The 26,212-nt window shown below is 44.0% G+C and overlaps 1 protein-coding gene across 1 annotated transcript; it reads right to left on the bottom strand.

Moving 5' to 3' along the window:
- Nucleotides 1-379: 379 nt before the first annotated feature.
- Nucleotides 380-24,575, bottom strand: LOC308483709 (dual specificity protein phosphatase 22-A-like). The gene is made up of 10 exons (XM_081017867.1): nt 24,424-24,575; nt 23,526-23,726; nt 23,394-23,439; nt 23,115-23,219; nt 18,685-18,718; nt 17,461-17,543; nt 13,807-13,856; nt 9,015-9,089; nt 5,066-5,237; nt 380-1,437 (listed from the first exon to the last, which is right to left on the bottom strand). Exons 4-10 carry the CDS (start codon nt 23,133-23,135, stop codon nt 1,225-1,227), a joined length of 648 nt encoding a protein of 215 aa, XP_080873993.1. The 5' UTR covers nt 23,136-23,219; nt 23,394-23,439; nt 23,526-23,726; nt 24,424-24,575; the 3' UTR covers nt 380-1,224.
- Nucleotides 24,576-26,212: the final 1,637 nt, after the last annotated feature.

Here is a 26,212-nt window from a genome sequence, read left to right as displayed (position 1 = left end):
GGGCACTGGGTGAGAGTCAGGGTGAGTGGGTGGCATTCCAGGTGACAGCCAGGAGGCTGAGAGGTAGGGTATGTCCAAATGTGAAAGAACTGATATCAGTTTATATTTATTAGTAATTTTGTATTAATATAACTTTTCATAAAATAACTGTATATTTTTGTAATATGGAACTCTTAATCTCAGGGTCATGGGTTTGAGCCCCAAATCTGATGAAAGATTCCTACATTGCAAGGGGTTGGACTAGATGATCCTTGTGACCCCTTCCAACTCTACAGTTCTGATTCTATAACTTGCTGTACACCACTTAGAGATATTTTAAAATATATTAAGCAGTATGGAAATCGCATAAAAAGAAAGAAAGAAAGAAAGAAAGAATTGCTTTTAGTGCATTTTATATTTATTGGTATTTTGGAATATGGCTTTCAGCAACAAAATACACAACAGCTAACACCAAGCTGCTGGTGTTTTGCTGGCTCTGAATGAAAAGCACTGCAAGATTCAAGCATGTCCTGGAAATTTAGTTCTGTGCAATTAAAGCCCTGTTGGATTAAAGCCCTCTTGCCACCCTAGTGCAACAAATCCACTTAAAAAAAGGAGATTTGTAAACGCCCTGCAAGCAAATAAGGAAGAATGTTTATTGTGGTATAAACTCCCTGCAAAGAACTCAGAATGAATACTCAATAAAGATTGAATATAACCTAAGCTCTGTAATCAGATTGAATGCTCAATAAACAGATTGTCTGGAGGACCTCAGAAATGAAAATGCCTGGACTCAAGCCAAAAGCCCTCCACGTCACTTGGGAAAGCACCCCCAATACCAATGAGCCAGTCAACTTCCATCTGCTCATCATGCTAGATTCAATGTTGTTGTGTCTCAAATTTCTCTTCCTGGAAACCTCATCTTTGGCTCTAAACCATCATCTCACTTTCTCTCATTGACTTCAGAAAGCCCCCAATGGCTGTGCTAATCCCAACTACCAGGGGCAACCCAAAGAGAGACAACAGATGCTACCTAACAAGGCCATACAACAAGCCTGTGGCAGAGGCGGGGGTGGGAAATAGAGTGAGTTTGACTCTGAACCACTGAGTAATGCCGATTGCACCCACAACATGTCCAAGATGCAGCTGATCTATTCACTCCTCACTGTGGGTCAGAATAACTAAGCTGTGTTCTCCTTAAAGAGATAACAGGCAGAGTTCTTCCAAGTCTTTAATGAGCTCTTGCTATCTATTCATCCACCGGCTGTGGCTGCAGCTGCTGTCATAGGTGGTATGTGGCTGAGAGCTAGTTTGGCTCGGGGCATTGATCCAGTTAGTTTCTCTGAGTCCACCTTGCTGCTGGTTTGCTTTCTCTTCTTGCTGGGAAAGTAAGCACTGCAAGTCCTCTTGGTCACTTAGTGGATTCTTGCCATACTCCTGCTGAATCCAGGCCCTGTACTGTCAAGACAAAATCCCAGAGAAGCTGCATAAGATATGAAGGATGAGCAAAGACAATGCAGGCAATGCAGGTAAAACCAATTGGCACAGTGAAGCCTTTCCCAAGTTGGTGCTCTCCAGATGATTTGGACTACAACTCCCATCAGCTTCTACTGGCTGGGGGCCAGTGGGAGTTGTAGTCTTAAGCGTCCAGTGGGCACCAGGATGAGGAAGACTGGCCTAACAGGTGTATGTCAGAAGCACCTGGCCTTATACAATTATGATGAAATGACAAGTGAATGCTGTAGTCTATTTTGCAAATGGATTCTCACTACATTGTTCAAATAGCCACCTAAGTGGGGAGGTTGTCATTGCCCACAGCAGTTTCTCTGGTTTGTATCCCCTGCCTTATGTTATTATTAGCATCCTACTCAATATCTCCTCTTTCTCCCCTCCTCTCTTGTCTGCTTGCTGTGCAAAAATATGACAATTTAAAAAAAAAATATTTGAAAAAGCAGCAGCTGTGTTTTAAATGCAGAGTCATTGCTGTTTGTTTTGAGCAAGACATTTGAGCTAGTTAAACAGGGGGGCAGGGAACTCACACCCTGTGTGTTCAATTCAACTCAGAATAAAAGTTGCAGGAACTTACCTAAAACCATGTGAGTAAAGAATTAGGAAATAATGAATACATAACCCTTACAGCTGATTCCCCACGCAGGGAGGATCCCTTGTGAGCGCCACCTCCCACGCACAGCTGTGCTAATGGTCCCCTGATCATTCATGTCCTTAAGTGGGCTACCCCCAGCCTATTGGGGGACTTCCAGTGGGATTTTTTTTTAAGATTGCATGTAATAATATATCTGCCCTCTGGGCCATGGAAATCTAATGCACAACTTTTATTCTTTTAATCAGGAAAGCATGCAATGTTTTGTTTCAAGGCGGAGGTGCAATGCTGCTAGCTAGTCACACAGTAAAAAGGAAACTTGGTTTATTTCCTATCAAGGACTTGCAAGTAAACAATGTGATCCATAACCCCAAACTGCCTCAAAGTAACCGATCCTGCATTCACGGCAAAAGTCAAGTGTCATTCTGCTTGGGTGGGTGGAGGACTCTGTTTTGCTTGCACTTGGTTTTTTGTTTTACTAAGTCTTTGGCTTTCAGGGAAATTGCCTGTTTTCTAGAGATATTTTTAATGTGTATTATTTGTTTGTTTGTTTCTTGAATGGGTGATGTTTTGCCTGCTTTTTGGTAGGTTCCGAGCTTTGCTAGTTTTTCTTCTGCGAAATGGGTATTTTGTGGTGCAACCACAACAATTCCTTAGATTTCCAAATGTGCCCCTGAGCCCAAAAATGTTCAAGGACCTCTGCATGTTAAACTCTCTGCTTTCTCTGCAAAATAGGTTGTGGGCAGCATACCCATACTCAGTTACCCACTGAAAGCCATGGCTATTAATTTCAATGGAGGCAACCCTAAGAAAGCCATATAGACAAGAGGGCTTTGCAAGTAGCTTAGGCTTCTGGTGGAAACAGTGGCTGTCTGCTGGAATGGTTAAGCTGTGTCTCCACCTACATGCAATCTGTGTACCTGTAAATATAATGCAAACATTGCAAAGCGGGGGGGGGGGGGGAGTCACCAGGACCAGTAGCCTCCTTCCCAAGAAAACCAAACAAAGGGAAGCACCTGTCCCTGGAAATCTTCACAGTGAGGGTAAGCACAATGATATTGCTATTTTTATTTCTCTTATCTGCTGCTTTGGACATGCTTGTCAGTTGGAAGCCAGCCTCAAAAAAAAAATTAAATACATAAACTGCCAGAGAAACCAGAGATAAGCTGCTTGGCTTTGCCCTGTGGAGCAGAACATCAGTCCTCCACACCCAAGTCTCGTAGTCTCCGCCCACAGATATAGCTGCAGCACAGAGTGACTTTCATTTAGAACTGAAAGTGAAAGTGGTTCTTGCCACTTTCTAGAGAAAAGAGGAGCCCTGTTCAATCATTTCAAAGGTCAGGGTTGCCACCTTTGGTCAGGCCAAATAAGGGACTGGTCGGGGGGGGGGAGAGAATTGGGGGGCTAAAAATTACTTTACCTGGTGCAGATGTGACTTCAAATCAATCCATTACAATTGATTTGATATGGGCATATGGGCCTACCTCTCTCTCCTCCACTGGACTAGGCCCCTGCAAACTGCTTCTCTTGCTCTCCAACCCATCACTGCTCCCCTGCCCACACAAAACCCGAGACTGCACTGTAGCAGACCTGTGCACTGCAGACCCCCTCTCTTGCTCTCTGCAACCCACCCTCTGCCTCCTGGAAGCCCACAAGCTGACCAAAAAGGCAATCAGGGACGGACCCGTTACTATTTCTGCAGCAGGCAGGGTCTCTGTCTCCAGCATCCTATAGCTACCAAATCAGCATAAAAGAAGAGCTTTTTAGCTACTGAGAAGAAGTAATCTCATCCTTTGTGCTGATTGGTGCCACAGTGAAAGGAGGTGAGTCAGCCACTGAGAATTGGCTCCTAGGGTCACTCTGGAGATGGTGCTCAGGAAGAACAATGAGTTCTTCTGTATCTTCCAAAGCTTATGTATTTAGGAGCACAGAACCATTAGGTCCAAATCATTTGCCCACACACGTGCACAGAAAATAGTAGATCTAGCTGAAATACAACAAGGGATCTGCACAGATTGTTTCAATGCATCCCTTATTACTATCATTGTATAATTGTAAGATTGTTCTATAAACTTAGAAGGCTGTATAATGTTTATGACTACCATGAAGGGACCCTGCACAATTTACCACTACACCCCTTGGTGTGACATGGGAATGGATATGGTCTGGGGGGAGTTCCAAGGTCCAGGCAGAGAGGCCACATTAGGCCCTCTGGCCTGAGGTTTCCCAGCCCTGCCCTTTCACATAGAACAGATCTGCATTATGCCCCAAAACAAACAGTAGTAGAGGGGAAAGGGCCACTTCATATCTTCAGCAACCAAATATCCTTCCCTGGGGAAATGTTCCATTCTGCGAGGAGGCATGCCTGACGCCCAAGTCAGCTGAATTCATGGGGGATGCCCAAATCAGCTGAATTTGTGCCCTTTGGGGGAATGCCTGGCTCAAATAGTTTTTGCAAACTGTGGTACATTTTTCTCCGAAAGCCTTCTTGTGCAGCACCGCCTCATCTTTCCACCCTCCTTCAGCCTACTCCTCAGCATGGGATATTCTCAGAATATCCTGGAGGTTCTTTATTTTTAAAGAAAGCAACAACTTTCTGAGAAGGGAAGTTAAAGCACAGGGCACTAGACCCGTAAATGTTGGGAGTCAGGAGGAACCTGCGGACAGTCTCAGCTGTGAGACATGCTCACACTGGGTTTCCTTGGGGCACTGGGGAAAAAAACATTTGCTGCAAAGAAAAAGTACTTTCACTTGCTGTCTCACTGTTCTTCAACAATCAGCTTAGGTCCAGGACACCTTCGAAGGATGGCTGTATTTTGGTACAAGTATTGTTCAGAAAGTGTGAATTAGGGAGATTTGCCTATCAGTGCAAACTGACTCTGATTCCTCTCTCATCACTGTGTGAGAGAGGAACTAGGAAAGAGCTAACTTTCAGGTATCTCTGAAGACATGAACCTGAAAATGTTCAGAAACATGAAGCCTTACCTCCTTGAGCAGAGTGACTTCATACTCCTGAAGCTGTTCCTGGAAGCCAAAGTTGGGGCTCACATAAGAACGGACAGCTTTGGTGGCTGTCAGGCACTCTTCCCAGCCAAAGTTAGTGACCGTCATGAGGTAGGCCACCAAGATGGTGGTGCTGCGAGACACTCCAGCTAAGCTGTTGAGCGGAAATAAAGGAGCAATGTTTTCAATTTGGAACAGGGGTGAAGAAAACCCATGTTAAGATTGTGCAAGTCTTGCTCCCTCCACTATTGGATATATTCCGAAGTTTGTACATGCATTCATGCATCATAGAATTCAAGATGGACACCCTCTTATCAAGTACCGTTTTGCATTTCGTCACCTAAATGGAGGATAAGGCTATCAACAGCTGCTAAATACCACGGCTCCATTCTACCTCCTTTTTCAGAGACAGTATGCTGCTGAATACCAGTTCCTGAGGATCACAAGTGGAGAGATTCTGCATGTATTCAGGTCCTGCATGTGGCCTTCCCATAGGCATCTGATAGACCACTATGACAACAAGATGCTGGACTCAATGGACTTCTGGCCTAATCCAGCAGGGTTTTTCATATTTTCTTGACTTTATTATTAGCTTTCAAAATCCTTGAGTCTTCATTTATTTATTTAGAGATTTCTAGCCCATCCGTCCAATACCTGCCTGTGAAATATGCAGAGTCGCTTACAGCAGTTTAAAGTTACTGTGTTTTGTTGTTGCTGTTTATTGCATTTACCGATAACTTTATACCATTAAAAGTTTCAAAGTGACTTGACTAGCTAAAATATAACAGATAACAGCAATGTAAAACTAGGAAAAATTAAAACCACCAACAATATAAAATATATAAAATGCTCATCCAGCAACATATTACTAAGGACAAGTCCTATCCACCCCACTAAAAGATGAGCACCCCCGTAACAGGCAAAATTAATTAATCTAAGGGCTGGGTAAACAGTTAGGGCTTAGCCTGGTGCCTAAAGACTGACAAAAATGGTGCCAGGTACATCTCCCTCAAGAGACCATTGCCCAGACAAGGGGCCACCACTTAAAAGGCCTGCTCTCACAGGGTACTTCTAATGGCAGTTTATTGTGGACTCTGTTCTACTCAGGGCTGCAAGCTTTTTACAGTGTCCATATGACATCATCCTCATCAAAATGCTACGCAATGTTATTTTTTCATTTTCATTTTCATTTTTTCTGCCGGAAATTTGGTAAGTTAGAAAAAGAATGAAATGGAAGCAGATGAAATGGAAGGGGACGATATGGGATGGCCTTACGATGGGGGCGCTGTTGTGTGGATGCTGCAAAAAACGGACTCCACCATGAATTGCCACGTGGCAGAACCCACAGCATCAACAACATAGATTTACAATGCCATAAAGGCAGAGGTCACAGATTAAACATGATTATTTTTTTATTTGATTAATTTTATGACTCACTTCCCACGGAGCATATCAAAGCAATTTCAGAATTATTAGTAGTAGTGGTATTAAATTCCCGACTCGCCCTTCACTTTCAGGTGCCAGGGCAGGTTGCAACAATTTAAAAATCAGCATTAAAAACAGTTAAAACAAATGGGTGGGTCCTGAAAACACATGTCTCAGGTGTCAAAGGCCAGGGTAAAAAGATGCAATAAAAGCAGGCAGGCTACAATAAAAGCATATAAAGCAATTACGCATATTGTTAAAACAAGGGCATTAAATATATATATATATATGAAAAAACCATTACATGTATAAAAACTTGACATGATCTTGGTGTGACTCTTGGCTATCAAAATGAGAGACAAGCAGAGAGAAAAGGCTTTGAAATGATGGACATGGTTGATGACAGATGCTGGGAGTGGATTTGACAGTGAGAGTGGAGTGGCTCATCGCCCTTTTGAAGCCTCTACTTGGCTAATGAAGCCATTGGCTAGGATCCAAAGAATGGGGCAAAACGAAGGAGGCAGAATAGAGGAGTGTGTCTAGTCGGCAGCGGATATCTTCATGCTCCAGCCCCACCCTCTGCAAATGGTTTCTACACAATACACATGATACATTGACTGGTTGTAAAATCTGAATAAATTTGCTGCAGCTTGCATAAGGAATCCTTTTTTTTTTAGGGGGGGGGAGTAGCTAAAAGCTGCAACAGCATGCCAAACTAATCCTTCAGTGCTAGCTGAACGGAACAAAAGCAAGACCTGCTTCTTTAGCTCAGGCCATTGATTTCAGAATTCCAACGATAACATCCAGCTTTAGGGGAAAGCAAAAGGTTGTTGACAGTGCAATCCTATCCATGTCCACTTAAAGTAAAAGTATGCTCACTTTACCATCTTAGAGCTCAGCAAAGTTGTTCCCTGTCCCCCAGGCATTTCACACCTCTTCCCTCCCCCCTTACAACTGTTCACATCAGCACCAGCTTCAATTCATCTCTGTTTGTGTGCACACCAGGGAGCATTGACAGAGCAAAGATGTCTTTACCCCATGGCAAGAAATGAACTAGGAACAGCTTAAGGACTGCAGTCAGCGGGTCACTCCTTTGAGAAACGACAGTGCCAGACAGTAGTACCGTAGAACAAGAGATACATATGCATTTTGGATAATGTTGTATGAACATGGATTAAAAACCCAGCACTAGAATCACGTAAGTGCACAGCAAACAGGAGTATGAACACAGCCCAGGGATGCTTCCAGGCTGTTGCTGTTTTCTGGTGGGACTGAATCACATATCAGCAAATTCAGGTTGTGCAAGGGAAGTTTATTTGGAGCTTCCGCACAACAAATCAGCCCCCCTAAAAAAAATAAGACTCTTTGCAATAAGGAATAGGAAGATGCACAGAAAAGTGTGGGATAATGTTTCCTTGATGCAACAACATCTGACCTCCCCACAAACTAATCCGAATGGACTCTCAGTGACTACCGGGTGTCACCTAACCTCCCTGCAAACTTTGTACAAACAAATCAAGCTGAATGCTCAATAAATTTGTCACCTGGAAGTGGTTGAAGTCCCGCTACATTCAATACTGCTTCCTTCCGAGTATATATAGAGATGATTGCAGCCTTTATTTTTCTCCTATCTCAGCCTATATTAAACTCTAGCAAATTTGTGTGACCTAAATGTATGTATATCAATCTCTTTATAATGATCAATGACCAGTATTCAAAAAAGAAACTTTGTACAAATTTATAAAATAAAACAAAACCATACAAAATAGAGAACCATAACAATAAAATTACTAGTAAATGTACTGTACTGTAGAACACCAGGAACAGAATCGTGAGTTTGCTAAAATTCATCCCTGGTAGGTATTTCGCCATCCTGGAAGAGGTGAATGCCTTGTGATCTGGAAGCATAAAATGCATCCAAATGTCCTTGGAATTTCTAGTAAAAATGTTAGGTATATCATGAGGAGAAGAGCAATACATAAGAGCATGAGTTGTTGAATCTTCCTCTCCTGATTCACAGGGACATTTACGTTGACATTAGGGAATTATTTGAAACCTCCCCTCCAAAACAGCTAGTATAACAGCATTTAAATGCACCAGAGCGAAGGCTCTGTGGTGTTTTGGAACAGAGAGCAGATAAAGATGGCTGACTGTTTGTAGGATTGAAGTGCTCTGTCAATTAAAATGTTATTTGAGGTTAAACCTAGATCATTTTGGCATTCAGCATCTGCAATGTGTTGCCTGAGTATTGTTCAGGCCATTTCATTTCCCATGAAGATAAGATAACTCATGGAAAAACTCATAACACTGCCACTTTTCAGACAACGATTGTTTCAAGCCTGAATGAAAATCATCCTGCAAGGTTAAGGGAGCCAGATCAGTCGTGTATGTATGTCTAGTTTAGGAATGACTGCCAGCAGGTTTCCAGAGATATATAAATGTCCGTATACATATATTATAGTGTGCGCCCCATCCTGAAAAGGAAAGACAAAGAAAAGCAGCTCACCAATGAATGAGACATCCTCCTCCATGTAGCCGACATTCATGAATAAACTTGATGCACTCCTTGAAGTGTTGTATCCTGAGAGCAAAGAAGAAAAATTAGGAATTGTTTGCCCTGAACTAGAGATGAAGGTGAAATTTGATTCAGCATGAGAACCAAATCACAGCTATCCTTCAAAAAGTGTTACTCATCCAAAATTTTGTGATGCAGTTCTCCAATGGAATAATGTTTACAAAAATGCATATATTAGGGGAAAGGGTGCAAATAAATGAAGGTATTAATGAAAATACCATACAAAGATGCATTAAATTAGGGGAAATTGCTCGCAGAAATGTGGGAATGAGTAAAAACTGCATGTAAAAATGTGTTTATTAGCAGAAATTTGCTTTGACGTGCTTTATATTGTGTGTTTTATATTGTAAACTGCCCTGTGATCTTCAGATGAAGGGCAGCATAGAAATTTAATAAATAAAATATAAATAAATAAACTGTCAGCACCCTAACAAACAACAGTTCCCAGGATACTTTGGAGGTAAATGTAAGTGTTTAAATTGATATGATACTTCTTTAAATTTATGGTGTAGATTTGGTCTAGGACTCAGGGTCATCCAACTGAGTAGATCTTAAACAAACTAAATGAAGTCCTTCATCACACAATGCATTATTATTAATTCACGAACTCACTACCACTTGATGGGATGGTGGAAATTGACTTCATATTGTCAGTATGTTGCAGGACAGATTGAAAGTGACAAGGAAATGCACTGGAAAGTATGGAATGAATGAATGACTAATGGGAAGGTGTAACAACACCCCTCAAACAAATCAAGATGAACGTTCATTGCCGTATAACCGCCCTGCAAACATATCAGAATGAATGCTCATTAAAGACCAGACCAAATCTAAACTCTGCATTAGCTTTGTGCAAGCCACTCAGGAAGAATGCTGAATAAACTGGTCATCTGGAGAACTTAGATGGCTTTCAAATGGAAATAGACAATTTCATGGAGGAGATGAGCTTATCAGTGGCTCATAGGTGTGCTGGTAGCTAAATAGAACCTAGAGAACTATACTGTCCAAGGGCAGTATAGCTGTGAATGCCAAACGCAACTGCAGGAGAGGCTTGTAGGCTTTCCAGAGGCATCTGGTTGGTGAAAAGGTGGCTGCTGGAATAGATGGATTGATGGTCGGATGAAGAAAGGAAGTGCTGTAGCTTAGTAGCAGAGCACATGAGTAGCCTGCAGAAGATCCCAGGTTTAATCCCAGCATCTCCAGGTTTTAGACCCCTGTCTGAAACCTTGGAGAGCCACCACCAGTCTGACTCAGTATAAGACAGAATGAGGCAGTATAAGACTCAGCTCCAGGCACATTGACAGACCAACTCTGTGTTACAAAGACGTCTGCAAATGTGACATGAAGGCTGGCAACATCAACCCCACCCTGTGGGAATCCCTTGCAGACAACTGCAGTGCCTGGAGGCAGACAGACAGACAGGTTGTGTATCCATAGCAGTCACCAGACTGTGCGGAGCTCAGGGAGAAGAAATGCCATGGTGCATCTGCAGCAGCACAACTAAATGCCCTCATCTGCCCCAGCTGCAACAAAACATGTCTGTCCTATGTCTCTACAGCCACAGCAGGCGGTGCACTCCTCCACTGTCTACCAAGACAATGCCAAAAAGTATAAGGCATCTGTGCAAGCCTGCACCCTCCTAAGTCTGCACACAAGGGCACAAGATCACTGCATCACATCACTAAGAGTTATCCACACCTGCAGTCAGATCTGTGCACATTCCTGCCCCTCCCCCTTCCCTTTCACCCTTTGGTGCCACTCCTCTGATGCTGGCAAAGGAACTGACAGCACCTCCTTTGACCTTCACTTACGAAAAGGAAATGAAAGAAAAATGAAACCAAACAAAGGTGTGGGCAGCGCCAGAAGCAATGCCAGTAAAGAGGCACTTAACACTGTACGTGGCAGTCAGATTTCCTGCTTGATGATAAGCCTGGTAAACTTGAGGCATGCTGAGAAAAAGGAGACTCATCCCAGGTCCTTGACACCTCAACAAAAGGTGTTTCCATTCACAGAAATAACACTCAGGTACTGTAAAATCCCCTTCTCGATTTCTTTACTCTGGCCTGATGAGAAGTGGATGACGCGGTAATGAATCCTCTCAATTTGGTAATCTATTTTTAGATCCTGAGTGCAGAATTGTTGTTTATTTAAAAGTCAAAATGGAATTGTTGTTGCTGCTGCCAGTGGTGTAGTGTAGGGGAGCCATGGGGCAGTTGTCCCACCACAACATTGTCAGGGGTGCAAAATTTCAATACCCACTGCTGCCTCAGTACAGCTGCCCACTTTCGTCCCTGGGCTCCACTGAAAACGGCTTCTCCATGAGAACCAGAAAGTGACCTTTCCATACAACAGAGTGACTCTTCTTTTCTTATCTCTGAGGCTGCAATATCCTGGGTGATGTTGACACCATTAGGCAGTTGAATGCACATGCGTACTCTGTCCATTTCCCTCCCTCCTACCCACCCGCTACCCACAGCCTCGGGAGCTGGCTACCCACGCTACACCACTCGTTGCTGCTGTTCTTGTTGTTGTAATAATAATTAATTTTCTTCTCTGCAGGATGCACACACTTTTTATTTCAGGCATTTTAAGTGAGTTTTTCTGATGAGATGGCTAGTTTTAACTGATCTTAAGATATACTAGCAACCTCATACCCATTGTTGCTCAGGAATTCTATAAAACCAGTGCAGTTTTGAAATCCTTGGTTAAAATATCAGTGCAGTTTTGAAATCCTTGGTTAAAATATCAGTGCAGTTTTGAAATCCTTGGTTAAAATCAGTGCAGTTTTGAAATCAGTAGTTACAATCAGTGCAGTTTTGAAAGGTTCAAGCCCACCATCTTGATTCCAAATGGCACCCAATTGTATCTCAGCATAGACAAAAACCCACTCTTCGATCTCAGGAACTAGCATGTAAAATTAGGTGATGATAACTTAGGAGATGTCCAGATGCATAGCAAACAAGCAACTTTCCACAATATGCAGTTCATGCTACATTCCTATTTTACCCAAATACATATTAAGTGGTACATGCATTATTAAAATAAATAAATGACCCTACAGCAGTGTGTAGTTTTCTCTGTTTTTCTTCTTCTTACAGGAGTAGCACCTGTTGTGCCATGAATTATAAAATGTTTCATAACCCCTGGTTGGAAGTTGGCTTGTCTCAAACAAGCTATAGTTAAGATTAACCACAGTTTGGAAGACACAGCAAACATGGCAGGGGAGAAGCTTCCAGTCTCCTGGTGGTAGGGCTGAAGGAGAAGAGGAGGAAGTGTGAGAGCCAGAGGCTACTTGTGGGTCTTTTCCATCATGATCAGACATAGCACCCTTTATCTGCCCTACTCCACTCATGACCAGAATGGTTAAAGCACCTCCACATGGTTTTTCCTGCACTCTTTCACTGCAAGTTTCTGAATGTTGTGAATGTACAAAATGGTACAGTCATCATTCTGGACCAATTTGCAAGGAGGAGGAGGAGGAGGAGGAGTTTGGACTTGATATCTCGCTTTTCACTCCCCTTAAGGAGTCTCAAAGCGGCTAACAATCTCCTTTCCCTTCCTCCCCCACAAGAAACACTCTGTGAGGTGAGTAAGGCTGAGAGACTTCAGAGAAGTGTGACTGGCCCAAGGTCACCCAGCAGCTGCATGTGGAGGAGTGGGAAAGCGAACCCGGTTCACCACATTACGAGTCCACCGCTCTTAACCACAACACCACGCTGGCTGTGGTTAAGGCTGTGGTTAAGATCACCGAGGCTGTGATCTTGCAGGTGTGGCATTAAAACCCTCTTGGAAAGCAAGAGTGGGTGGTGATGGGTCACAACCCCCACTTTCAGCCCACTAACTATGGGTCATTCCAAGTCACCCAGTCTCATCTGGACTCTTGGGGGGGGGGAACCTTTCTAAGTTCACCAGGATTGTGAAATTCAGAGTCTAATGCAATGTGCAGAAAATAACCCCTTAAGAGCAAAACTTCCTTCCTGTGGCCCATTGCTTAGAGGCATGTTATGATTGAAAGAAAAAGAAATAAGAAGGGAAGGGAATAAACAAAACACCCTCTCCTCCCCCCCCCCAAAAAAAAAACTTGCTGGAGCAGGACTTTCTTGTCAAGCTTCTCAGTCCCCTCAGAGGGAACCTCTAGCTCAGGGAAAGGGCCCTTTCATCTGAGGGGGTAGCTTTTCAGTTCACATTGAGACACTGAATCCTGTGCCCATAAAAGAAAAGAGATCAGGTCATGCTTTGTCTTGGGGGTAAAGAACCATTTTCAGCCTGAGGGCCACATTGCCTTCTAAGCAGCCTTCTGGGGGCCTCATGCCAGTGATGGGCAGGGCTGGAGGCAAAAGTGGGTGGAGCAACAAATGTGAATTTTCCTTTTTTACAGACAGCTAGTTTCTACACACTTTCACACTGTCTTCCATTCAGCGAAATGAAGGGCAGTGTCAGAGTTCAAGGACAAATTCGAGGTTAAGCACTCAAGCAGAGTCAATGAGTGAATGATGTGGTCTAAGGAAATGAGGGCATGGCCAGGGAGAGGCTTGGAGGACCACATTCAGGGCCCAGCCTGAGGTTTCCCATCTCTGCTCCATGCACTAACATAAGATGGATCAGTGTGTTGATTACAAAACCGGTTTCTCTGATGAACAACAAGTGACGAAAACAGGATTGCTCTCCAGGAAAGCTAGCATGTTTGCATTGTATACAGGCTGAAAACCCTGAGAGAACTTACAGGTTTTGATTCGAAGAGTCTGAGGCTGATATGCAGAGGTAGGTCATGTCCTGTGAAAAAAGAGACAAACTTTACAAGGGACTTGTGCATTCCACTTCATGCAGGAGGCACAGCACAGTAAACAAATGGCGGGACATCTGCTATTGTTCTGTGATAGTCCTCAGCGTAACCTCAGATTTGTTATTTGCACTTAGCACAACCTCATCTGATTAAGAGCCAAACAACTCATTATCTTGGAGCTAAATTTTAGAAATGTGTACTGATCACGAGATTCAGTTCAGACCACAGCATTGTAAAATAAACTTGAGTTGGCTTAGACTAAATTGGAGACTACCTGGTCCAGCTCTGGGGTCAGATTCTGCTTCATTCCCTCCACCACCAGGCACGACTGGGGAATCAAAACATGGCCACAACTTTTTTTCCCCTTTTGAAAGCCACCCAGAGTGGCTGGGATAACCCATTCAGATAAGAGGCATACTATTATTATTATTATTATTATTATTATTATTATTATTATTACCCACAGAAGTGGGTAAAATTTGCCGACATAGTAACCCATCCAGGTTCAGGGGTACTTCTGTTGGACAACTCTAAAATGTTGTCATTTGAAAAATAATAATTGTGGCACTATGGAAAACAGCACTATTTGTAAGTCTGGATCATTGAGGTGCTCCAGGGCTCCCTGCTTCAAACTGTGCCCCTATGATGCTTTCCCTTTTCAGAGCCCCAGCATAACAAGTAATTATGCCCCAAATCTGCATTACGCCCTCTGCACCAGGTTGATGGAAGAGTTCTGATCAGATGCAGCCAGCCTGATGGAAGAGTTCTAGGAAACATAAAACCTTGCTCACTGTTTTATGATGCTTTAATAAGCCCCAATGTAGATGGTTGCTGTCAGATGACCTGTTAGTTGAGCATTGACCCTCCCTGATCTCTTTCCACTAGGTGTGTGAGGGCCGTAAGCAACATCAATGGCTTGCCGAGCATTCATTCCAATTTGTTTTCAGGGAGGTTAGAATCATAGAATTGTACATTTGGAAGGGATCCCAGGGGCCATCTAGTCCAAACCCCCTGCAATGCAGGAATCACAGTTAAATGTTGTCATCAAGGAAATATCCCAGGCATTCCACTGCATCTTCCCATCACTTTTCTCATCCCCATAAGCCTAATGCTATGGTGGAATAGGTTTGCTGTGCAAGAGCACCAAATCAGCTTAAATGTGAAACCTGAATACCATCATACCTTGGATCCCGAACGTCTTGCGAGTCAAACATTTTGGCCCCCAAATGCCGCAAACCTGAAAGTGAGTGTTCCGGTATTGTGAACGTTCTTTGGAACCCGAACGTCCAATGGGGCTACCGCGGCTTCTGATTGACTGCAGGAGCTTCCTGCCGCCAATTAGAAGCCTTGCCTTGATTTCCAAATGCTTTGGAAGTTGAACGGACTTCCGGAACGGATTCCGTTCGATTTCCAAGGTACCACTGTATCTCCAGCTGAAAGGACCTCAGGTGGCAGGTGACTGTGGAGAAAGCTCTCTCTCTTCCCAAGACCCTGGATAGTTGCCACCAGCCTAAATAGACAATACAGGGCTGGAGAAGCCCATGGTTTGAGCTGGCATATCACAGCTTCCTATGTTCAGATGCAGAAAAAGAGAGAGGGCACTGATATAGTCCAAATTAAGCATCAAGCTAAGCACACCACAGAGCAGAGGCCTCATCCAACTTGAGTCTACCTGCTGCTGCTGCACAATTTTCAGATTGTTTTCTATTGGACCAAGTCATTCTCAACTTGGTTCATCTATACGTAGGTTGTTGCTTTTTTTTTTAAGAGGGGGGGATGCAACACCACTAGTATCGAAAATACTTTTTGCGGAGAGTGTTGCAACACGTTTGCAACAGTAAAATCTTCCAGGCAGTTGCTAACCTCTCCCTCTCCTGTCCTCACCCCACCCCATCCTTCCCAGGCAATCACACAACAATACATATCAGGATTAATTACTATTCTCCACTGAAGCTTCCTCCCACCCCTGCTCACTACCAGAGATGGGACCCCCCCACACACCCCCATGCACACTCTCTCAGCATTTGCTGGAGGGCTAGGCATGGGAAAGGAGCTTGACTCTGCAATTCTTTTTGCCAGAGTGACAAATTGCTCAATGCACCCGTGTGTTTCCAGTTCCCCTTTTCTCCCTGGCCTCATTCACTCCATCATGTTGTAAGACCTCTGCGCCCATTTGCCATCTGTCTGGCAAGTCTGCAGAGATGCGGTCCAAGCAGCTGCGGCTTTGGTGAGCGGTTTTTGCTCCCTGCATTTGATTTCCCGCCCCCCCCCCCCCTTGATGACATTAGTCAGTATCTCTTACCAAGAAAATGGCTTTCATGGAGTTCATTTTCAAAATAAATACATGCTGTATTTTCTTGGGAAGCAAAGCAGCATGTATTGCCTGGGCAAATTCACCCACCCAAAACAACACCATCAGTACACACACACACACACACACACACACACACACACACACACACACACAACTCTCTACAGCTGTATTCAGTCATGCGGTTTATTGCATTAGTTTTACTGGTTACAATGCTAGCTCCTCTATCCTGATTTTTAACATGTCTTTTAGGCTACATTCACTCTATAAATTTAAAGTGCTATCATGCCACTTTAAACAGTCATAGCTTGCCCTAAGGAATTCTGGAAGGTGTACTTAGTTCAAGTGCTGAGAGCTGTTAGGGGAACCCTGATTGCCCTCACAGAGCTACAATTCTCAGAGTTCCCTGTGAAGAGGAGTTGATTAGTAAACCACCCCAGATTTCTTTGGTGGAACTATGACTGTTAAAGTGGCATCACAGTGCTTTAAATGCAAGGTGTTAGTGTGGCCCTGGAAACAGCTAACACAGAAATGAGCATTGAACAGCTGCTAGATTTCCAGAAGTGGTTCTTTGGCTGTGTGAAGTATCACATAAAGTGTGAAAATTATCAGGTAAGGAAACATCAGGGAAGCAGAGTAAACTGCTATTAGCAGCAGCTGCATCAGAACATCAGAAGGTGCCTTGTATCGAGTCAGATAATTGGCGCATCTAGCTCAGTATTGCCTACATTTAAATTGGAGAAATGCTAGCCAGTCATAGAATCACAGGGTTGGAAGGGACCCTGAGGATCATCTAGTCCAGAGGTTCTCAACCTTTTTGAGCCCACGGCTCCCTTGACCAACTGCATTCTTTCTAAAGCACCCCAGTATGACCAGTGGTTGAGGATGATGGAAGCTGTAGTCCAGCAACATCTGGAGGGATGCAGATTCCCCATCCCTACACTAGGCAAATCTGGCATTACAAGAGAACTGAAAGCAAGATCTGTTAATGCACAGTATGTGGAGGGAGGGAGGGTTGGGAAACCTGGCATAATCATTTCTGTAATTGCACTGCCCTCTACTGGCTTGTGACATTTCATAACTTCACCACAGAAATAATTACCTTCATGCATTCACATTTTAGCTGGGGAAGCCAAAGAAATATGAATGAATGGGGTGGGAAATGGCCTGCAGCTGGGGTCCCTAAAGCATTTTACATATTTTCCAGCTGTCATGTTTTAAGTAATCGGATTCCTCCTTATTGCTATGATGCAAGATGCTCCAGATTTCCTCTCCGTACTCACTTCTAGCACAGGCTTAGCATTGTTATGCACCGACAAGATGTGTGTGATCCCATTCTTCACTAAGTTCTCTTTGTCCTCGGAATCTGGAAAGAAAGAGAGACTTCTAAGATCCAAGATGAATAAAAAGGCGCATTAGTTCATAACCCTTGCTTTAATCCAGCAAAGACCAAAACAAGATGTTACATAGCAAGATGTGTGTAAACTTTCTCCCATTTTTTAAAGGGAAAAGCAACCTCTGGAAGCTGCAGATTTATCACCAGAAAAGTGCTATGGAGGACTTGACCCTTTCCCTTCTAGCCAATCCAAAATCTCCCTCAATAAAAGATATTGGTACTTATGTGTAGCATCTACTGTGGTCCTTGTGTTCTTAAGCAAGGATTTGCCCACATTTGGACATTATTTAGCTGTTCATCCACCTCTCCACCTCCTGTTGAATTAAACCACAGCAGTCCACCCACACATATATTAGGAGCAACTTCAGTCTTTCCCATTCACAACAGGAGGCTTCTGTCTTGTGATTGTGCCCACCTTCTGATCTGTTGATTCTAATATGTGGGCTGATTTTATTTTTATTTTTTCCTAGTGTGTACATGTTTGCAAGGGGACTGGTTGGCTTTTAATGCTGTTAATTTGTTGTGTGATTTTTATTTTGCATTTTCGTTCTTGTTTTCTCTCTTTTCGAATACTGTATAAGACCCTTTGGGAAAAGCACTTGATAAGCGGTATATAAATAATGCAAATAAACAACTACAGATTAAACTAACTATGAAGAAATTATGAACATGCACTCTTGCTTTATAACATTAAATCATGTGGATGGATCCAGCCCCAGATTAAGACCCTTAAAAGAACTGAAAATATTGTTGTGCCCTCCCCGCCCCTTATGTAACTCAAAATAAAAGCAATGCTAAACCATAAAATGAAATTTTGTTTTTCAAAATGGCACAGAACTTACCTGTATGTTAAAATGGCACATATGCCTTGTGAAACACATGGTCCCTTGCATTATATCAATCTATGTTAGTAGGACACTTCCTGGCCTTGGTGGGGATAAGTAATAATACTCCTAAATCTATAACAATACATACACCATGCAAAGATGAAACCAACTCATCATTTCATAGTTGCACTAGATTCTAGGAGGAGGAGGAGGAAGCAGAGGCCACATACACTGCTCATAATCAACATCTGCTAGGAGACAGGCAGAGTTTGCAAAACACTTACCCCTGATGTTTCCAAGGTACAGCCCCCCCACAACCTGAAAATAAGCCAAGAAAAATAATTAGTGCTGCAAGCACTGTCCCTTGTGAACAAGATCCTCCTGGGCTTATTTTATTTATTTCATAAAATTGATTGTAAAAAACAAGCAAACCTCAAAGTGGTTTACAAAAAGATAAAACAAGAAAACAAAAGAAAATATTACAATATTTTAAAACATACAGAAAGTTAAATTACTAAAAATAATAATTAAAATTCACACTTTCTATGCATCTGGGTAGGCTTAACAGTAATGTTTTTTAGAGGAAAAGAGATGGAAGTATCTGCCTATTTTTGTACTCTTCATTTCTCATTTTTCCAATCTTAAATTCAATTCTCCACATTTCTGCACGAATGGTCTCATTTTAAAAAAAAATCTCATGGAAATTCTTCCACATTTGGGGAAGAATTTCTCCTGGCACATTTTTGCACCCAGTTTTGAGTCATACACATGTTTTTGCATGCAAGTGCTCATAATGCATTTTGGTATATGTCCATTAATGTATTCATTTTTATATTGCTCTCATATTGTTTCAGGAAGTGCAAATTTGATAAGTTCAGCTTTAAATGTCAATGGAAATAAATTCCTCCCCAGTCCCTTCTCCCAGAGCACACAGAATGAGGACCAGTATCTACTGGTAGATCACTGAATGATTTGCAGTAGACCAACATGGATTTCTCCTCCCCTCCCCAACCAATTCTTTAACCATTGCAATAACTTCCCAATCCCCAAACTCGGCTTCTGAAATGAAGAAAGGATGAGAGGAGAGAATTCTGAACAGATTTTGGGGGCAGGGCTGTAGCTCAGAGGCATAACATCTGCTTTGCATGCAGAAGGTCCCAGATACAACCCTCAGAATCTCCAGGCATGGGCGTAGCGGATTTTTTTGGGGGGAGTGGACTTTTGTGGGAGGGCAGGACTTTCGTTAGTGGGGGCAGAACTGACGTGATTGGTTGGTTGGTTAGTTAGTTAAGTATTTCTATTGTTTTACTTGATCTGGGGGGGGGGCAGCTGCCCTCCCCCCGGGATACGCCCATGTCTCCAGGTAGGTCAGGGAAAAGCTCCTTGCCTGAAACCATGGGAACCTGCTGCTAGTCAGTGTAGATCAGCCAGAGCTAGATGCACACACGATCCAACTCTGCATATCTATCATCTATCTATCTATCTATCTATCTATCTATCTATCTATCATCTCAGCTTCCTATGAGAGGACTGTGAGCTCAGTTCTAGGACTTGGGCATAGATTTGGTGCCTTTTAAAAAGCAGCATTCTGAATCCTTCGTCCACTGCCAGCCTCACAAGGAACACACCAAGCGCCAGGCAACCTAAACATCAGGCCTTCCTGGCGTGACCTTTCAAACAGACACGGCTTGGCTTCACACCAGCAGCAAGGGTCTGCTGTGGCCCAGAGACTCCATGGCTCTGTTTTGCGTTTCTATAGCAGCCAGCGCAGATCTTCCAAACAACTCCACGAGAGACGGCATCCAGGGCAGGCACACACGAAGGTGCTATTTTTAAATGATTAGCTTGAGACATCTGAACAAAACAGGACCCCTCTCTCTCATTCCTTCCTCCTGCTCTGAAGAGAAAAGAACAGTTACAACGTGCTGTGTTCCCCACCTACCTCCTAACAAAATGAACTTGGGCAGTGTGGTATAGTGGTTAGAGCGTCAGACTAGGACCTGAACGAGTCAGATTTTGTAGAAAGCATTATGACAATGAGCTATCCTCCATGGTGGGTGGTGCCTATAGGAGCTGGTAGGGTGTAAGACAGGGAGCCCAACAGTAGGTGGAGCCAGAGCCAGTGGCAGAAGCAGACAATTACTGTACTAACTCAGCCAACTCAGCCAACTAGTTTTGCCCCCATCCTCCTCCCTGCTGTGTTCTACAAGGGCAACATTGAGACTAAGGAAGATGAAGCTGACAGGCAGGGCCACCCTCCTTGAACTGGTTGGAAGTAGGAATGCAGGCAAGTAGGAGCAGGCTGAGTTTGGTGGGACAGTGTCCCATTTGCCCTAATAGACCTGCCTCTGCTGAATATCCTGCCTACCTTTGCAGGAAAGTGAGCCAGCCAGCTGAGAAAACCTCTTGTCCGCAATTATTTCAATCCAGAAACAGGGAGGTCGGCAGTCTCTGATTTGAGCAGGCATTTTTATCTGGGTCAGAGGATCTAATTTTAATTCAGTAAAGCTGTGACTTTCCCTGTACAGGCAGTAAACTGATCCCACTGCCAGGCACCCAGCTGCATGTTAAACAAATAGTTCTTCAGTGAGTTGTTGTTGTTGTTGTTGTTGTTGTTGTTAAAAAGAATACCAACCAATATTGCTGAATGTCTTCTGATAAAAACAGGAGGCTGCAGCAAGTGTAAGTGGGGTGGAAGGCTCACTAAGTGGGAAAAGTAAACTGGAGGGAGTTGGGAGCTCTCTGGAGACACAGACCAATAGTTTAGTAATCCTTCTAACATCCCTGCAAAGTAGGCCATTGTTGTTATCGCTCATATTGCAGACAGGGAAGGCTGAGGGAATATAGCTTGCTTGGGGCCACTGTAAATTCTTCGTAATAGGCAAGTATTCCTCTGAATTACCAGTTGCTGGGAATTTCAAACAGAGAGAGTGCTGTTGTATTCAGGTCCTGCTTGCTCACTTCCCAACTGGGGTATCTGGTTGGCCACTGTGAAGACAGAGTGTTGGACTTGGTGGGCCCTTGGCCTGATCTAACGGGGGTCTTCTTATGTCATGAAAATTTGAACTAGCAGCTTCTCAGCTCATCCTTCCATCCAGTGCTCTTCAGTGGAGCAGCTGGATAAATTTACACGATGGACTTAATGGTCTTACAGCGATGATCAGGTGTGCTGCTTCAGTCGTGGAGCTGACAATCAATGCTTCTATTCCCTCTACCCTGCTGTTCCATGGCTTACAACTACCTCTGCATCCCTGATACGTTAGAGCCATGCTCACCAAGGACCATGCCTGTTGTAGCAGTTGTGATGCACTGTGCTCGATATTGCATGGTTTTTAATTGTATTTTTATTGCTTGCTTGCTTCATTCATTTATTAATTTATTAATTTATTCATTTATTTATTATTGCATTTATATCCCACTTTCTTTTTCTTCAGATAGCTCAAAGTGACTAACATGGTCCTCCCCTCTCCATTTTTTATTCTTAAAACAACCCTGTGAGGTAGGTTAGGCCCAAGGTCACCCAGTGAGCTTCAGTTCCTTGAACCCTGGTCTTTCAGGTTCTGGTCGGACATTCTGAGCACACTGGCTCAGTGTTTACTTTTTTACATTGTATACTATTGTATTACAATTTGCAATCAATCAAACTGAATTTCTAATGAAAGAAGCAATAAACATACAATTGAAAATCAATATGACTACTGAATGCAGACATGCTTTGAAAGACTACCTGTGTGAAGTTTCTGGACCACTGGTGGTCCACAGTTTGAAAACTCCTGTGTTTAAGCAAAAAGCCACCAAAAAAGTTGGTTTTGCCACCCGATTAAAAATATGAAAGTGTGCATCAGGCATAGGCAAACTTGGCTCTCCAGATGTTATGGGACTACAACTCCCATCATCCCTGACCACTGGTCCTGTTAGCTGGGGTTGTTGGGAGTTGTAGTCCCAAAACATCTGGAGGGCCAAGTTTGCCTATGCCTGGTGTGCATTCTCAGACTCACTTAAATCACAGCCATGTTAATTGATAATTAGAATTTGCTGCTGATGCGTTGCTAACACATACCCGACAATAATGAGCCAAATTTTTAAGGTAAACGTAATAAAAACGTTTACATGCCTACCTGGCTTTCTTTTTAAAAAGAAAGGAAGGGAGGACACTGGGATGGCCAGCATCAAGCCTGTTCAGCCCCAGCATACAGTGTCTGTTTGCTGCTGCTTCCATCCTCGTCATGGGTGGGGGAGGGCAGGAGACTGGACTTTGGCCCTGGGGTGCGGCCCTGCTGCGCCACCAGCTGCTCCACAACTGCTCAAACTGAGCCTTATTTCTTTGACACAAGTTGCTTCACTGCAATCTTCGCCAACCTGGTCCCTTCTCGATTTTGGGGGACTACCAAGTCCCATCAGCCCCAGTCGTGCTAGTGCGGTCTCGTTGGCCAAGTGTCCAGCCAGGACCCGGGAGACCAGGGTTCAAATCCCACTCAGCCATGAAACTCATTGGGTGACCTTGAAGACCAGTCCCTCTCAGCCTAACCTACACCACAGGGTTGTGGTTGAGATTTAATGAACAGGGGGAGAACCATGTAAGCCAGCTTGAGCTCCTTGGAGGAAACAATGGGATATAAATGCAACAAATAAAATAATAAAATAAAATAACATACTACCTTACCACCCCCATTCCCACTTTTTGCTAAGTTGCAATGAACCCCAAGGATTGTACCTTACTCATACCGGTCCCCATGCCACCTTTGAGTTCCTCAGCAGGCAGGCTCACACACAAAACCCACAGTTGCTCATTCCAGTTTCCCTGTTTGTCACCAGGGCACTGCAAAACATAAGGAGAGAAAAGGGAGGGAAACACCCTTATAACTGAGACTCGCTTTCCTCCTCTGACTCATTCCGAAAGGTGCGTTTATCTGCTGAGGAGTGTTATAGGCCAGGAAGAGCATGTGCTGGTTATTATGGGGTGGGGACTTGCAGGAAATCTCCGTACACTTACCAGCTCTGCCGCATCTGAAGTGGGAGGACAGAGTACCAGGCAGGAACTGACACACACAGAGAGAGAGAAGCAGCGGCGTTAATATTAAGGGTCACAACAGGACACGGAGGAATGGGGACTCGGGATTCTCACCAAGATCTGCAGATCTTACGTCACCAGCTGTGACATGGGATCCTTGGTCAGTTGCTGACGGACTCCTGTGTGGGGCATCGATGCTTGCCACACAAACGCACACACTCCCCTCCCTTCTCTGCTTCATGAGTCACTGTGCTACAGCTGTTGCTGCCAAGTGAAATGTCTAACATACTGTTGCAATGCAGAGGTTCTGCCTTACTGAAAAAGACAAAAAGAGGGGAAATCAACATCACCCTAAACAAACTTGGGGAAGGGGGGCGTTAATGGAAACAGCTGTCCCCCCAGACTTTGCTTATCACAGAAACCCTTAAAAATCTGCACTGCTCTGGATTTTGCACCGAAGCTACCCAGCCCAGTAATGTGTGCAGACATTGCATTGCGTGCAGGCTTGAGTCAATGTATATATTGATATTAGGGGCTTCCCCCCTCCGCTTGCTCTGCCCGCCAACTCTGCCTACTCATTTGCCAGCCACCCTTCCCCCACCCCTGACCACCCTTTACCCCTCACCTATCCCCTTGCCTCCCCCACCAGCACCAGTTTGCTCCCAGCCCCCTTCTCTTTTAAAGGAGGGAAGAGGCGCTTCACAGTGTGACTTGCTAAACCACTGTGTGAAGCACCTCCCGCTTCCATTTAACCTCCCTTACATTTTTATGTATAAAGGAAGAAAAGTAATGTATAAAAAAAATGCATTGCATTGGGGTTTGGTTTTGTTTTTTGCAAAAATGTGTATACTTTGCATACAAAAATGTGTTAGGGGGGAATAGGCTTGAATTTCATGCTTTTAAAAAATATTTTTTAAAAAAAAATATAATTGCAAACTGATGCAGAAATGTGGAAAACTGAACTTAGGTTTGGAAAAATGAGAAAGTAAAATTGTCATTTGCCCATTCCTACCTCTTAGGTAAAGGCTCCAGTTCGGCTGCTCTGGAGTTGTGCTAGGAGCTTCCTCGGAGACAGCAGCAAAGCGTCATCCGCCAGCAGAGGCATCAGCTCCTTTCTGCTACAGTCATGCTTTCTTTGGCCAAAATACCTTCATTCATTCCTTGCTTGCATCTTTCCAAAGCCAGCCTCCAAAGAAAGGAAGTGGGAAAGGGACCTCTGTTTTGGTACATTATCAGGATTCCCCTGAAGAGGGTGCTGTTGCAGAGGCCGGCCAGCCTCCCTCACAGGGATTTAGAAAGCAGGTCAGCGACTGTAGAGTCAGTGAAGGCAGCTAGTGCTATTTTCAGGCACAAGCCACTGGGCAAGGCACTTCAGCTCAGAGGGTAACCTCCCCCACCCAAGCGATCCTTATATTGCTAGGCTGCAAGGGACACAGGACGCAGCTGGCTTATTAGCTGACCTGCAAATCCCTAGCACCAGGGAATGAACTGCAAAATGCTATTCACAACGAGAGGTGGTGTGGTGTAGTGGTTAAAAGCATCAGACTTAAGAGCTAAGTGCCTAGGGCTGAAATCCTGTCCCTTCTCAGCCATGCTCACTGGCTATCCTTGGGCCAGCCATGGTCTCTTAGCCTAACCTACCTCACAGGACTGTTGTGAGGAGAAAGTAGGAGGGGAACCCTGTACACAACCTGGAGCTCCTTGGACAAAAGGTGGGGTATAGATGTAATAAAATAGTATAAAGGGGGCTGACAAGAGCCGATAAGGCTGATTCACACATATGTCAATACATCCCCTGAATGCGACAAAATTTAAATCTTTCCCATGCAGCAATAGTGACAGGATCATTCATGGTCCCGCAGCTGTATTCTGCAGATGCGAACCTTTACAGCTATGCAAACAGCCCGTGCGATCTATAGTAGCTTATGGCTTTTGTTGCTGTGCATGAACAAGCATCAGTCGTGTTCACTTTCAGCTCAATATGCAGGTCAAGGGAAGAACAGCAGGAGTGACGCCTCCCACTCCCTCCTCTTCTCTGTGCATTGATTCTCCATGGAATTTTGGGGGGAGGGGGAGAGACTCCCAACTGACTGCATGAACTACCTCCACAGAAAAAAAGCAGGTATGAGAGTTCCATCAGCAGCACTAGAGATTATCTGTAACTAGGCCTGCTCCTATCTTGGATTGTTTCCAAGTTACACTAAAGAGCACCAAGGTATTATGAATTAGCATTCACAGATAGATTTCTCAAAGTAGTGTCATGACATCTAAAGCTGCCTGTAGAGGCAGATTGCAACATAGATCAGATCTAGTGCAATGTAGATTTCAAGTTAATGATATTCTGCAGTCATATTTGTTTTTGCCACAAATGTGACTTATCACTGCCATCAAGCAGCTCCCTTTGCCAGCTCAGCCACACACATACCCTGTGGGAAGCCAAAGGCAAGGTGGTGCCAAGCTTTGGGAAGGCTTCCAGAAGGTCAGCCCTCAGGCAACACCTTTGCTGCATTGCAGTAGCAGAAGCTGCTGAGCACTTGGTGCAGAACTTGAGCTAATTCAGGGCAGCAACATCCGAACCTACAGGCATCGTTGAAGGCAGATTTATTGCCTACATTGTGTTCTGCACAGTCTCAAATTTTATGCAGAATGAGAGGTGTGGTTTCCCTGCTGATTACAATCTGTGGCACAGTGCATGTTGACATGTCATGCAGCGGTCCTGCCTTTCAGCATGCACTCAAAAGAACACAGAATCAGTTTTTTGCCAGGCCATTTCTGCTGCCGTGGTTTGACAACTCCAAGCA

The sequence above is a fragment of the Podarcis pityusensis genome (assembly GCF_964106645.2).
Source record: "Podarcis pityusensis genome assembly, chromosome: 8".
Taxonomy (NCBI): Eukaryota; Metazoa; Chordata; class Lepidosauria; order Squamata; family Lacertidae; genus Podarcis; species Podarcis pityusensis.
The sequence above is the reverse complement of the archived record's forward strand: the minus strand, read 5'-3'. Positions and strand labels throughout refer to the sequence as shown.

What these genes read in the sequence shown, in the direction of transcription:
- LOC308483709 (XM_081017867.1), bottom strand. Translation starts at nt 23,135, where the DNA reads ATGGGGACCGGTATGAGTAAG. An exon ending in TGGGGACCGGTATGAGTAAG is followed by an intron (nt 18,719 to 23,114) that starts GTACAATCCTTG and finishes GCTTATTTTCAG; the next exon opens with GTTGTGGGGGGGCTGTACCT. An exon ending in GGAGGATGTCTCATTCATTG is followed by an intron (nt 5,238 to 9,014) that starts GTGAGCTGCTTT and finishes TCCGCTCAACAG; the next exon opens with CTTAGCTGGAGTGTCTCGCA.